Raw genomic sequence first — 14,561 nt, 5'->3', positions numbered from 1 at the left:
CACAAGAAAAAGCATGGTAGGTTATGTTAATATTATGACATTAAAATAGCATGGTAGGTTATATAGAGTATTGTCCATTTAATGTAGTTTGGTAGACTCGACAGAGTGTTGTCCATTAGCCATTACTATGAGAAGGAAAAAGGATAAAAGAGACCTTGCTTTAAAGTGCGGTCATCTCCGGCCCAGCCAGAAGGGTATCGAAATGGCGTCAACAGCTGCTAAAATCTCAGAATCGATTATGAAGATTTTCAATGAGGATGAATGGCTTGGGCATGGAGGTCACAAATCTTTCATGTCTTCACATGGCGATGAAGGCAGCAGTGGAACTCGATGTTCTCCAAATCATAGCAAATGCAGGCAATGGCGTCCAACTCTCTCCCAGACAAATCGTTGCCCATATTCCGTCGACGAACCCAGATGCCGCCATTACTCTTGATCGGATCCTCAGAGTGTTGGCTAGTAATTCGCTTCTGAGCTGCTCTGTGACCACTAACAAGAACGGGAAGGCCGAGAGGTTCTATGGTCTCAATCCTCTGTGCAAATATCTTGTCAAGAACCAGGCTGGAGACTCTCTCGCTCCACTGTTGGGTATTTTTAATGGGGAAATACCAAAACCAACAAAATATTCATCACAGAGACAGTGCTCTGTTTCTTCTGTCCAGGATCTTTTGCAGAGAACCTCTTTAAAAAAAAAATTAACTCAGAACACAGTCCATTACACAGTCACAACACATTTCTATTAATTTAAAACAAAAAGACTAATACATATTTCATCCTCTGTGCAGAGAGGGATTTACAAAACAAACTCTGTTGCAGTCACAGATTTTCCACTGCTGTGGAGATTACATAAACAGCTTCATACTATTCCTGTGTTTTACAATGACCCAAAAAAAATTACATGCCTCCCCTGTTCTGTATCTCGCACTGCTGTGCGTTCATTACATTTCCATGAACAACCTCTGCATTTTCAATGGCGGACAAACATTATATCCCTGTTCTTGTTAAGCCCTTGCACTGCTGTGCATTCTCTATATATCAAAACAAATATAACACACGTTCACCGTGCGCAGGCACCATTACACAAAACTACAAAAAGAACTCCACGCACAGACACCGTGCGCAGCCACCATACATATATAAAAACATCTATAAAAAAAACATGTAAAAAAACGTATGCCCCATAACCTTATTAAAGGCCTCCACCAAAAACTACGTCAAGCATTAAAATCCATTGAATTCCCTTCTCGGCGGTCAACAAGAAATCTTTCACTCCACGCAATTTTTGATTTGACGCGGGCGGGGTCGGCTGACGTCACTTCGGTGCCACGTGTCGCCACCTCATTCGTCGGGCCCGGTCATTAACCTCCGCGCAGCTTCGCGCCGATCCGAGCCACCAAACTCGATCCAACGCAATTCGCTCGCCAACCTCGCGCAAACAAAACGATCTTTAGCGTCCGGGGAAAGCGGTTTTGGGCGTCGTACAAGAGACGCGTGGCGGAGTGTGAATGTGTTCGGAGCCTCAGCTACGGATACCGCCTTCTGCGAATGGTGGTGCGGGGAGACCGGGCGGTTTTCCAAAAACCACCGCGCGGTTGAAATTACAATTTTAACATCCACTGGTGTTGATGAATCTGGAGTCCTGGTATTATCTGAAGGACGCTGTGCTTGAAGGCTCCCAGCCATTCACCAAAGCCCATGGAATGAATGCGTTCGAGTACCTTGCCATGGACCAAAGATTCAACACGCTTTTCAACAGCGCTATGTCTGAGCATTCAACCATGCTGATGAACAAGATTTTGGATACGTACGAGGGTTTTAAGGAGGTTCAGGATTTGGTGGATGTGGGAAGAGGAACTGGGTTGACTCTCAATCTCATAGTGTCTAGGTATCCCCACATCACGGGAATCAACTTCAACATACCCCATGTGGTTGCCAATGCTCGTGAATCAACTTCAACATACCCCATGTGGTCGCCGATGCTCCTCACTATCCAGGTACATCTCACTTGCCAAGTTCAACCATTGAATCAGTTTTGTTATATCTGAGTGCAGGTGACCAAATCTAGTGAATGTATCTTTGTTCAGCTGTGAGGCACGTATGTGGAAACATGTTTGATAGCGTACCAAGTGGCCAAGCTATTTTTATGAAGGTATGACAATGGCTTTTTGTTGTTGGGTAGTTTCATATTGAATCAATGGACATGGATCACCTGATTATATCTATCGATTTTTTTCAGTGGATTCTACATGATTGGAGTGATGAAGATTGCGTAAACCTTTTGAAGAATTGTCACAAGGCATTGCCAGAGAAAGGGAAGGTGACTGTGGTAGATAGCATCCTCCCATTGGCTGCAGAGACATCTATGTATGCTCGACAGGCATTTTATTTAGATCTGATGATGTTGGCATACAGGCCAGGGGGCAAGGAGTGGACAGAGCAAGAATTTCAAGAGTTGGCTCATGCATCAGGATTCGAACGAGGTGTTAAGCCCATATCCTCTGTCAATGGATTGTGGGTAATGGAGTTCCACAAGTAACATTGATGTGATTCCATATCATTCTTTATCTTATCCATCACATATATTGTATAGTTAATGTTTAATTTGATTTCTACCTCTCGTTGTATTGATTAAGTAATTTAGATGCAGTTTGTTAGAACTTTCAGCTTGGAGAATTTTTTTTAGATGAAAGGGCTCATTGTTCTAAGAAGCTCATTTCTATCTATGTGTAAGTTTGTGCCTCGGTTAGTAGTGTTGACGTGTTTCTTTAAAATAAAAATAACTTAGGGGTCAAATAGAAAAATAGTATGAGTTATAATAATAAAAAAATCAATATGCTCTAAAGTAATTAGAAGCCAAAAAATGTGTAATTAAGATATTTAAATCTTATACTTCTAAAAATAATTTTAACAAGAGATTTAAATAAACTATTTGAAAATCTGTATTAACTAATTTATGTTTAGTTTTAAAAGAAATTATTTTAAAGTTGTATATAAAAAAAATATTAAAGATGAGTTATCAATAAAATATCTTAATATGAATTAATATTGACATATTTAAAAATATAGTAATAATAAAAAATCATTTTAATTAAGTTTATTTGGTCTTATATATACTCTATATAGTATTCAAAAATACAAATTGAACAATGAAAAACTACACATTGTATTTTGCAGTTTAAAGAAGTTTGCACATGAAGAAATTTGATCTCTTTCTACTCATGTTAGATCTGTACTTAAGATGAATCTATGCTGGTATAACTCTAAGTTAAAAGAACCTTTATCAAAGATTGTATAAGTAAAAATGATAATATATGTGTTTTCTTTGATTTTTGAAACTCTATCCTATTATATTTAAAGATTAACTATTCAAAAAATTATAAAAAATTTAGTATTCTTACAAGTTGTTATTATTGTTAGATCTGAGACTTTTGTGATCCATATCGTACATAAATGTCTTTCGAAATAATCACATCATTAGGATTTGGTTGACATTTAGAACCAACTAATGTGATTCAACCTCAGGATTGTGATCCATATCGTACATAAATGTCTTTCGACATAATCACATCATTAGGATTTGGTTGACATTTAGAACCAACTAATGTGGTTCAACCTCAGGACAAGGTGAAATAAATCGTCCAATCTTCAGGAATAAATAGTAAAGATGCATCATTGAAAACTAGTAATTAGAGAACAGTGAAATAAGAAAATAGTGAAACAAAAAGATAAAATATTATTTTTATTTAAAAATTTTAATATTTTTATTTTTATTGAAAAGTTTTAATATTTTGATATTAAGAAATTTATATATATTTGTATTTATTTAAGATTAGTTTTAATATTATAATATTATTTAAATTCCCAAAAAATATTTTAAATCTAAATTATTCAATAACCCTAAATTTAGTAATACAAAGTTTTAATATTTTATTATTATTAAATTATTAGGATGCATTATAACAATAAGTTGTTTATTGATATTAAAAGAGATTGATTTGTGATAAGAATATCTTCAACCATTAAAAGAAAGTTATGAAGATTTGAATTAATCCAAAAGGTGTGTAAACTGAGTTTCCAGGTTTGCGGTGAGGGTTGACTTTAGCTATATCGAAGTAAAAACACTTAATAGCCTTGGGAGATTTTGTGTAAGCTAAAAAAACAGAAACCTTTGATCCAATTTAAGCTCCTATTCTTCTCGGAATAAGCCTTTAGCTTGCAAAATTTGAATGTATTGATCTATTCCATGATCAAAGCTCCTATGTTAGAAATCTGCAGTTTCTAAATCTTAATGTGACCCGATTAAAGCATTAAAGCATTAAAGCGTTAAAAGCGTTAAAAGCATTAAAGCATTAAAGCATTAAAGCATTAGATCTTAAGCGTTGAATTGGTATATGATGGACGTACCAGATTAGAGTTAAATAATATATAAAGGATTGGGTCCTCTCTCTCCCACACACAAGAGTTGTATTCTTCTCCATCAAGAAACGCATAAAGGAAGTGAGGGCAAGAGGAGAGAAACCGAATTCTGAGAAGAAGACAGAAGACAGAAGACAAAAGATGGCAGCCATTACTTCTTCTGCTGTTAATCAAGGTATGTCATCTTAAACAAAGATCATATTAAGTTTGTCAGTGAAATATTTGGTATTGATAATCTTTGGGCTGTAAGTTAAGATATTTTTACATTTGGTATCAGAGCCAAAATCAATAACTGAATATTTCCTATGATTGCCCTTGCGAATGAATATAATGGAAATTTGATGTCGATTCCGAAGGGGATTCTGGACTTCTGTGTTTTTTATTTAATTTTACTTTCGGCAGAAGCGCGCAAACCGACATATTACTGTGCTTTTCCTTAAGATTTTTACTAGTTTAAATGCAATATCCCTAAGTTTCATCATTTTATCTAGCGTTTTATATGCCCTGCGATCATCCATTAAGTTTTGGGAAATCCTGGAGGTTTAACATTCCCAAATATCATTTATGAAAATGGCAATGATGAGTCCATCCTCCTTGCTGGTGGGTACTGTGACAACATGAAACCGTTGATCTGAAGAATAGCCTCAAACTGAAGGATCGAATCCCCACACTGGCTATTCGATTTGAGAAGAAAAAAAAAGTAGTCGGCCCTTTTGAATACGTCCTTCTGCAGCCACCGGCTTTTAATTCTGAAAAATATGCTCGGCCTCTGTACTAAGAATCAAATCCGACCCCTCCTGTTTTGACAGCTCCTGAGAATGATAGGTGTGCTCACGAGAAACTCAGGCTACCACTGAATTTTCCAGCGCTGTAAAAAATTCATCGTATTGCCAGCTTCGAATCATACATTCTGTGCCTGGGCATATAGTTTGGAGTGACGTCTTTCCTTATTGGATTAATTCTGTTTTGAATGCGTCATATTGTATGGTATTTATTAGAACGTTTTTTTGGATTTTAGGGCAAGATTTATGCACTTTTGGCATTGTTTGAAATTTGGGCTTCTCTAGAGAATAACTATGAATCCCCTCAATATCGAAATGTATACTATAATCACATAAGGGTTTGAATTTTATGCCCACCCAAACAATAATACTAAAGCTAAAGTAGTGCGATATGGGGCCGATATGGTGAATAAATTCATCGTTATTACTTGCCGTCATGTCTCAACCGCCGTATTGTGATTTTTCATCATTTTGTATTTGCTGTAATGGAATCTGCGAAACTCTAAGTTGTTCCGTGGTGGTTGAGTGGTAAAAATCAAGGTTTTGGTTGATGCTAGCTTGAGGCGTAAGATTTTGGTCCATAGTGGAATCAATAACAGCATATAAATATCTTGATATAATCCATTATATATTTTGTACAAGAACATGCTCTATAGAATAATGTGTTGGAAATTTATTTCCACAGAGTAATTGCGTTGATAATAGAAGTTATTGACGGTTGATTGTTTTGCCATATAATGATGGATCTCTATAGTAATTGTTCTGTGACTGATTGTTTCGCATCAAGTATGTGTTATAAATCATTTATGCACATGAGATTTATGATTTTGTTAATCACCAAAGTGGTCAAAATCAGAACAATCATTTAGTGCATAAGTGACATAATGATTATTGATAGAAATTGCCAGTTATAAAATACCAATTAAAACTGGCGTCACTAATGATAGAACCTGAGAACTTACCCAAAGGAAAGTCTTGTTCTATAACTAGTTGACATGATGAGGTTTAATAGATATTTTGATTAAATAAATATTGATCATCCAAAGATGTCAGTTCTATTTGATTGAATATATTTATTACATGCTTATGTTTTGGTATTTAATTATGTTAAGTATAAGATAGTATCTACCCAAAGGAGTGCTATATTATACTATTATGTCTACATCTGAATCGCGTTAGTTATGAGCTTATAGTGATTTCATTTTTAATTTGCAGGAGTTACCATGAATACACATGCTTCATCTGTTACATTGTTCACTGGTGTTAATTTTTCTGAATGGAAAGAACAAGTCAATTTCCATTTAGGTATTCAGGATCTTGACTTGGCACTCCTTGTGGATAAGCCTGCTGCTCTTACAAGAGATAGTACTGAGGCAGAAAAATCACACCATAAAGCATGGGAACGCAGTAACAGATTGAGCCTTATGTTTATTAAGATGACTGTTGCTAACAACATCAAGTCAACAATTCCACAAACAGAAAGTGCTAAGGAATATATGAAGTCTGTGGAAGAGCGTTTTCGTTCAGCTGATAAGTCACTCGCTGGTACTCTTATGGCAGAACTCACGACCATGAAGTTTGATGGGTCGCGAACTATGCAAGAGCACATTATAGAGATGACTAATATTGCAGCAAGGTTAAACTCCCTGGGACTTACAGTAGAGGATTCTTTTCTTGTCCAGTTCATCCTGAACTCGCTACCTTCTGAATATGGACCTTTTCAGATTAACTATAACACTATAAAGGATAAGTGGAATGTTAATGAATTGGCCAGTAGACTTGTTCAGGAAGAAGGACATTTGAAAAATCAAGTGAATCACTCAGTAAGTTTTGTGAGTAATAAAGCTGGTAAAGAAAAGAAAGGAAAATCAAGTCATTTCAAGAAGAAAAAGGCACCTGCTAAGAATGGGCAGGATGAGGAAAAGAAGGAACTAAAGGATGTCCAATGTCATTTCTGTAAAAAGAAAGGACATTATCAAAGTGACTGTCCGAAAAGGAAAGCTTGGTTCGAAAAGAGAGGTGATTATGTATCTTTCGTATGTTTTGAATCAAATTTAGTTGAAGTTCCTATTAATACTTGGTGGCTTGATACTGGTGCTACAACTCATGTTTCCAACAATGTGCAAGGATTTCTTACGATCCGAACCATAAATCCAAATGAAGATCGTTTTCTCTTTATGAGAAACGGAATGAAATCTTCAATTGAAGGCATTGGGACTTATTGTCTAAATCTAGAAAGTGGATATGTATTAAACTTATACAGTACCCTTTATGTACCTTCATTATCTAGAAACCTTATTTCCGCAAGTAAATTGGATATTTCTGGTTTTAGATGTATGATTGGATCTGGTTGTTTTGATTTATATAAGAATACTGATAATGTTGGTTCTGGTATTCTAATTGATGGTTTATATAAATTGAAACTGAATGACAGTTATGCGAATTCCTTGTTGAATGTAGTAAATAATGTTGGATGTAAACGTAGCATGTTGAATGAAAATTCTGCTTTCTTGTGGCACAAACGACTAGGTCATATATCCAAAGAAAGAATGATGAGATTAGTAAGTAATGAAATTTTGTCAAATTTGGACTTTAGTGATCTAGAATTATGTGTGGATTGTATTAAAGGTAAACAAACCAAACATAATAAGAAAGGAGCCACTAGAAGCAGCCAACTTCTTGAACTAATACACACTGATATTTGCGGACCTATGGACACTCCGGCCTTGAATGTCCTTGAGACGTTTGCAAAGGAAGTTGAGAGGCAATTAGAAACTGATTCATTGAGAATGGTGAAGTCAGTGGGAGTACTAGAAGAGAAATAGTAGGAAACAAGGGTAAATGTTACATTGCCTAGAATAGTTCCTCCATCTACTATTACTCCAAATGTTGTTCCAGCTGTTGTAGAACAGCATGATGATAATGAACAACATATAAATGAAGAAGTACTTCCTGAAGGAAATGACTTACATAATGCTGATATGCATGAACCACAACAAGTAGCATTAAGAAGACCTCAAAGAAATCGTAGGTCAGCTATTTCTAATGATTATGTGGTTTATATGCAAGAATCAGATTATGATATTGGAATTGTTGATTACAAGGAGTTTCTGAATGGAGATCTTGATGAGGATGTTTATATGGATCAACCTGAGGGTTTTTCTGTAGAAGGTAAAGAACAATTGGTGTGTAAACTTAAGAAGTCAATATATGGGCTTAAACAAGCATCCCGGCAATGGTATATTAAGTTCAATACCATTATTACATCTTTTGGTTTTAAGGAAAATACGGTTGATCACTGTATATACCAAAAGATCAGTGGGAGCAAGTTTATTTTTCTGGTCCTTTATGTTGATGACATCTTGCTTGCTGCAAATAATTTAAGTATATTGCATGAGACTAAGGAATTTCTCTCGACGAACTTTGAAATGAAAGATATGGGAAAGGCATCCTATGTGATTGGATATAGCGATTCAGATTTTGCTGGATGCATCGATACTAGAAAATCGACTTTTGGTTACCTGTTTATGTTTGCTCAAGGTGCCATATCATGGAAAAGTGCGAAACAGACTATCGTTGCTTCATCCACTATGGAGGCAGAATTTGTGGCATGTTATGAAGCCACAATTCATGCATTATGGTTGCGGAACTTTATTTCAGGACTTGCGGTTGTCGACACCATTAGCAAGCCGCTGAAAATTTATTGTGATAACTCTGCAACAGTATTTTTCTCAAAGAACGACAAGTACTCTAAAGGTGCCAAACATATAGAACTGAAGTATCTTGTTGTGAAAGATGAGGTTCAGAAACAAAGAGTGTCAATCATGCACATCAGGACAGAACTTATGATTGCAGACCCTTTGACGAAAGGGTTACAACCAAAACAATTTAAGGAACATGTTCAAAGAATGGGTCTTGGTTGTATTAATAATAATTGATGTGTGACATTCTGAGCTCTTTTATGTGTTTCTGATATACAATTATGTGTCTCTTGTTTTAATGAAGTATTGCGTATTTTATGTAATCTTAAACAAGAAAGAGTCTTATAAAGATATTATGTTTAATCATTATGATATAAGACATTATGTGGACCATTATGCTGTTTTATATAAATTATGAGTATGAATTGATGGATTGCTGGTATTGTAGTATATGGAAGGGAATGCATTGAATTAATAGTGCACAACCGCCATAACTCTCAGCAATTTATCATAGTATGATGTTCAACACTTAATATTATGAATACTCGGGTCAAGTGGGAGAATGTTAGAAATCTGCAGTTTCTAAATCTTAATGTGACCCGATTAAAGCATTAAAGCGTTAAAAGCGTTAAAAGCATTAAAGCATTAAAGCATTAAAGCATTAAAGCATTAGATCTTAAGCGTTGAATTGGTATATGATGGATGTACCAGATTAGAGTTAAATAATATATAAAGGATTGGGTCCTCTCTCTCCCACACACAAGAGTTGTATTCTTCTCCATCAAGAAGGGCATAAAGGAAGTGAGGGCAAGAGGAGAGAAACCGAATTCTGAGAAGAAGACAGAAGATGGCAGCCATTACTTCTTCCGCTGTTAATCAAGGTATGTCATCTTAAACAAAGATCATATTAAGTTTGTCAGTGAAATATTTGGTATTGACAATCTTTGGGCTGTAAGTTAAGATATTTTTACATCCTATTCTTCTCGGAACAAGCCTTCAGCTTGCAAAATTTGAATGTATTGATCTATTCAGTGTTAGAAGGCAGGCATTTTAACATGGCGGTTGACTCCTTAGCAAATAAGGGTGTATGTTTGAAACAAGGTATGATGATCGTGAATAATGGGAAGCCTTTCAATAAACCATTGCCATGACAAACTATTCCAATAAACAAATACCGTCCTAGAAATCCGTTATTTCCGGCCACTCACAATTTTGTAGGGCAGTCACTGACATATATTCAGGGTGAAAATAGCTATTACATTTGGCATATTCGCGCTAAGCAAGATCGGTTGGTGGACAAATAGAGGAGCAGCCCTTTACTTATTAAATATGGAAGGACACTCAGTATCAGCGCCCCTCACTCCTTAGTGCAGGGAACAAGATTGCATTCCTCTATTTTTATTGCGAAGGTCTTAACCTGTAGAGCTAACTTGTGGGCAATGGATCTTGAGGTCCGACAATCGCTTGATCATAAATGCCGCATTCAGAATGATGCGGAGAACGTTCGGGACGAACAGCTGAGTGCAGTTATAAAAAGGTTATGGGTTGGGATGAGTTTTGAAGGATCGAGGCCTCTAACATATTGCAGTTTGCAGAAGTCGATTATGGAGTATATTTTTCAATAGAACTTCAATCCGGAGGCAGGCATGAAGGCTCCGGTCGTCTGGCCGAGTTAGCAGTCTCACTTGACTTCATCATGAATTTAATCTCCAACCATGGAGAAATGATTCTGACTGAGGCGTGCACGCATTTTGCTTTGCTCTCCGAAAAAGCTCACTCTACTGGAAAGTAAGATAAATAGATTATCACTGGACAAGCTGAATCATCAGATGTGTTTCTTGGACATCTTGTCAGATTCAGAGGAAAATGGAATGAATTCTGAACTTTCCGAGGGATACGCTTGTACCAGGACCAAATGCTAGAATTGCAGGAAGAATCAGATGTTGAGACAAATGAAAGATTGAACTTTCCTTACTCTCAGACTCCGCCTGAACAGGTTCGAACCAATCCAAATTCTGATATTGCAATAAATACTTATTTTGGACGAAATGTTGTAGTTTTCTTTTTAGTCTGAATACGCCATGCAAATACGTAGGTATATTCGAATTTTTCTGGAGACTCTACCTAGGTATATTAGGAGTTTTCTGGAGACTCTATAAGAGAATTCAGTGCTCTGAAGTATGTAGTAAAAAATTTAGAATATAACTACATAAAAATTCAGTGTAAGAGAATTCAGAATAGAATGTAACCTTTTTGAATATTTTGAAGACAATGGAAGAGGCTTTTGTTTAACATGTAAAAGGTTTTGGACTTTCAATTAGATTATTTTAAACTATATATTTTTTAAAATAATAATATTAATAAATATTTATAAAATGAAACAATAAGAAATGCTACATGGTACTAAAGGGGCAGTCAGTTGCAATATTCCAAGAAGAAATGCGACATGTTAGATATATATTGATTGATCAAATGAGATTTCTAGGATCAAGGTTGTTTATGCAAATAGATGCTTGATTACGGGAAGCATTTCCAGAGAAAAAGAATTGTCCTTTTCATGGCAGATTAATGGTAGATCCATCATCCTTGTGGGTGACTTTGGCCAACTGCCTTTGTGAGAGATAAGTCTTTGTATGCAGGTAATAGAGCAGGGAATGTCTTGTGGAACAAAGTCAACATTGTTGTCACTCATGACACAATCTTTCACCAACAAGTGAATAATGAGAAACAATCTTGTTTTCGTATAGTCCTCAATAACGTAAGAAATGTAGAACCTGTTCTTGAAAATTGGGAGTTTCTTATGCCACGGGCTGATATGAGGTTGCATCCTAGAGAAAGAGATTTATTTAATGCAGCAGTTCACATGTTTCCAACAAATAATTTGTTCTCCTTCCATAATAGGCATATGTTAAAATCATTAAATTCTCCAATTGCAAGATGTGTTGCTGAGCATTCAATGCGTTCATAAATCATTTGTGTTGATGATGATCAATTGGACCGTGAAGTTTTGTTATGTCGTGGTCACTGTGTTATGTTGAAATGTAATTTATGGGTTGAAGATGGCTTGGTGAATGGTGCACTTGGTTATGTTAATGATATATTTTATATGCCTACCTCTAAGCCACCTCAACTTCCAATGTTCAAAACTGTTGTTTTTGATAAGTATGTTGGTGTTCCATTTGATGCAAGAATTCCAAACATTGTTCCTATCACACCAACGATAAGAGGAAATTGAAAACAAATTCCTTTGAAGATGACATGGGCTCTTACAATCCACAAGTCATGGGTATTGACTTTATAACGAGCGTCAGTTGATATCGGGAATAAAGAGAAGCAAGGCCTTACCTTCACAGCCATATCAAGAGTGAAATCAATAGATGGTTTACGCATTGCACCACCTTTCTCTTTTCAACGTTATGCCAAGATGAAAGATAGCACATATGTTACAATTAGGAAGAAAGAAGAGGAGCGATTGAAGTCCATATGGCTATGACATACAACTAATAACATTGTGACCTTCTTTATAGTATGTTTTTTGAATTGCTTTTATTGTCCTCTAGATTTACTTTTTTTTTTGCTAAAGCAAGTGTCAATCCTTCTATTTCATTAAGCCAAAAAATAGTTTATTGTAAATACAAACGTCTCCTTGATGCCAAAGAGACAGAAAAAATTAGAAAAAAAAGCCCCTAGGGAAAGAACTCTTAGCTTTACAAAGAAAATCACCTAACCCAAGGAAAATAAACCAAAAAAGCCTCTCGGCCCTCGGAAGGCCCCAGAAATCTCATATTGATTTGAGCCGCCCAATTCCGCATTCAAACCAATGGGCAAGGATGAAATCGCTCAACAAAGACGACTGAAGTTTAACGGTTCCTCCCCTCTAAGTTGCACAATCAAACTTGACCGTTGATCCACACTGCGAAATCCTACGGTTGAGATTTATATCGCACTAAACAAGCTGACCAGACGTTAGTGTGCGATGAAGGGCAGTTTACAAAACCATCTCCCTGCCACGTGTAGGAGGCTGAATGTGATCGCTGCAAAAACTCTAAAACCATTTCCCGCCTGAGAGCGGTGTGATCAGCCGAAAACCGCCTAGGAAGTGGTTTAACTCTCTGAATCCAAAAAATCTAAATATTCCGTCTACTGGAAAAACCTAGATTCCTCCCTCACCTGCTTTTCTTCCTTGCCTGAACCTGGAACCCATAAAGTAAGAGAGGCTCTCCATTAATGAAGGAAATGTGGTGTCTGTTTCGCTCACCCTGACGAACTGTGATATCCATCTCACTGACTCTGGGCATTTTAGTGGCCAATCGTATTCTGCCCCCCGCCAAAGAACACTCTCCTATCCTCTTCCGCTTGCTCACAGCAAAGAGCTCTCAGTCTGCTTTGACTCAACTCCTGCTACTCCATCGAAACCTTATCCTCTGTACAGCTGAACCCCTGGTTGGCAAGAAGATCCGCCAGCTTATTGGCCTTTTTGTGAACATGATGAAAGCTGAGAGTACGAAGGTTTTGGAGATGACCCTAAATTCTTTGGAAAACCCGGATTAGTTTCCAGTGTTTGGAGACTTTCTCCGGCGTTGCTTCACTATTTATTTGTTTCACTGAGTTAATGATTAACTCAGAGTGTGCTTCTATTATCACATTGCAACAGTTATCTTGACTCAGAATATCCAGGCATTGCTCCATAGCCATTAGTTCAACCATGTTGTTGGTGGCTTTTCCTAGGTGACAATGGAAGATGAAGATAATGCCTCCCTTAACATCCCTAAGGACACCTCCATATCCAGTAGTACCTAGGTTTCCTTTTGAAGCCCCAGCAACGTTGTATTTCAATATCCTTCCGAGGAAGGATGCCAGAGATCCTTCTCCATGTCCACTAAAATAAACTTCCTATCTAAGCCTTGAGGAGTGAGCCCCTGCATCCCCAGTTGCCTGAGAATTTTTAAATCCATATCTGAAGGAGGATTTTTAGGGTAGTTGCGAACAGTGGTTCCTACTGTGTCCTTAAGCTGTTTCAGGATTATCTCAAGCAGGTGGTGTGGGGGATTCTTTTCATCCTTAAATATTCTTTTGTTCCTCTCCTTCCAAACGTTCCATATAATGAAACTTGGTGTAAGGGCCCAAGCTGAGTTGAGAATTTCATAATCCGAAAAATTTCTTCTCCAATTATTGAGGGTATTAATGATGCTCCCTCTGTCCCTGTCAGATTGTTGAAAGATTGTGGCAAATATGTCCCATAACCAGGAGGTGAAAATGCAGCTGTTGAGTAAATGCTCCATTGTTTCCTCTTGAGCCTCACAGAGCTGGCATCTTGAAGGCCCCAGAACACCCCTCTTCCTGATGTTGTCCCAAGTCAAGATTTTCTTGTGGTATACCAACCACATGAAGAGTTTGATTTTCATCCACCCTTGGTGCCTCCAAAGGTTCTACCAGATTTTGTCCGGAACCTAGGGATCTAGCTCAAGGAGAATGCCTTTTGCTTCCTTAAGATTAAAGGTGCCCTCTTTGTTATTGCCCCATCTTAGTTGGTCTTGCCCCCCTGAAACTAAGATCTTCCTTTGTTCCACCATTTTCATGAGCGCCTCTGCTTTTGTTTTCAAGGGATTGTTATTTCTGCAATCAATGTTTCTCCAGATTCTCCACTTTTCTGTATGCTGAG

The 14,561-nt window shown here is 36.9% G+C and overlaps 1 protein-coding gene and 1 pseudogene across 1 annotated transcript; both read left to right on the top strand.

Moving 5' to 3' along the window:
- Positions 1-202: 202 nt before the first annotated feature.
- Positions 203-1,596, top strand: LOC149218660 (caffeic acid 3-O-methyltransferase-like; annotated as a pseudogene).
- A 16-nt stretch (positions 1,597-1,612) lies between these two features.
- Positions 1,613-2,536, top strand: LOC149218659 (O-methyltransferase 13-like). Its single transcript, XM_089382433.1, has 4 exons — positions 1,613-1,916; positions 1,958-1,994; positions 2,085-2,149; positions 2,237-2,536. The coding sequence occupies exons 1-4, from the start codon at positions 1,626-1,628 to the stop codon at positions 2,534-2,536; spliced, it is 693 nt and encodes a 230-aa protein (XP_089238559.1). The 5' UTR covers positions 1,613-1,625.
- Positions 2,537-14,561: the final 12,025 nt, after the last annotated feature.

This window comes from Pinus tabuliformis, chromosome Q, assembly GCF_031772625.1.
Source record: "Pinus tabuliformis cultivar Carrire ecotype Pingquan chromosome Q, CPIR1, whole genome shotgun sequence".
In the NCBI taxonomy this organism is placed as follows: Eukaryota; Viridiplantae; Streptophyta; class Pinopsida; order Pinales; family Pinaceae; genus Pinus; species Pinus tabuliformis.
Note: the sequence above shows the minus strand (reverse complement) of the source record. Positions and strands in the feature narration are given on the sequence as shown.

Excerpts from the sequence above, each read along its gene's own strand:
- LOC149218659 (XM_089382433.1), top strand. The coding sequence starts at position 1,626 with ATGAATCTGGAGTCCTGGTATTATCTGAAGGACGCTGTGCTTGAAGGC. Across the intron at positions 1,917-1,957 it reads TCACGGGAATCAACTTCAAC|ATACCCCATGTGGTCGCCGA; the intron begins ATACCCCATGTG and ends ATCAACTTCAAC. Across the intron at positions 1,995-2,084 it reads CGATGCTCCTCACTATCCAG|CTGTGAGGCACGTATGTGGA; the intron begins GTACATCTCACT and ends ATCTTTGTTCAG.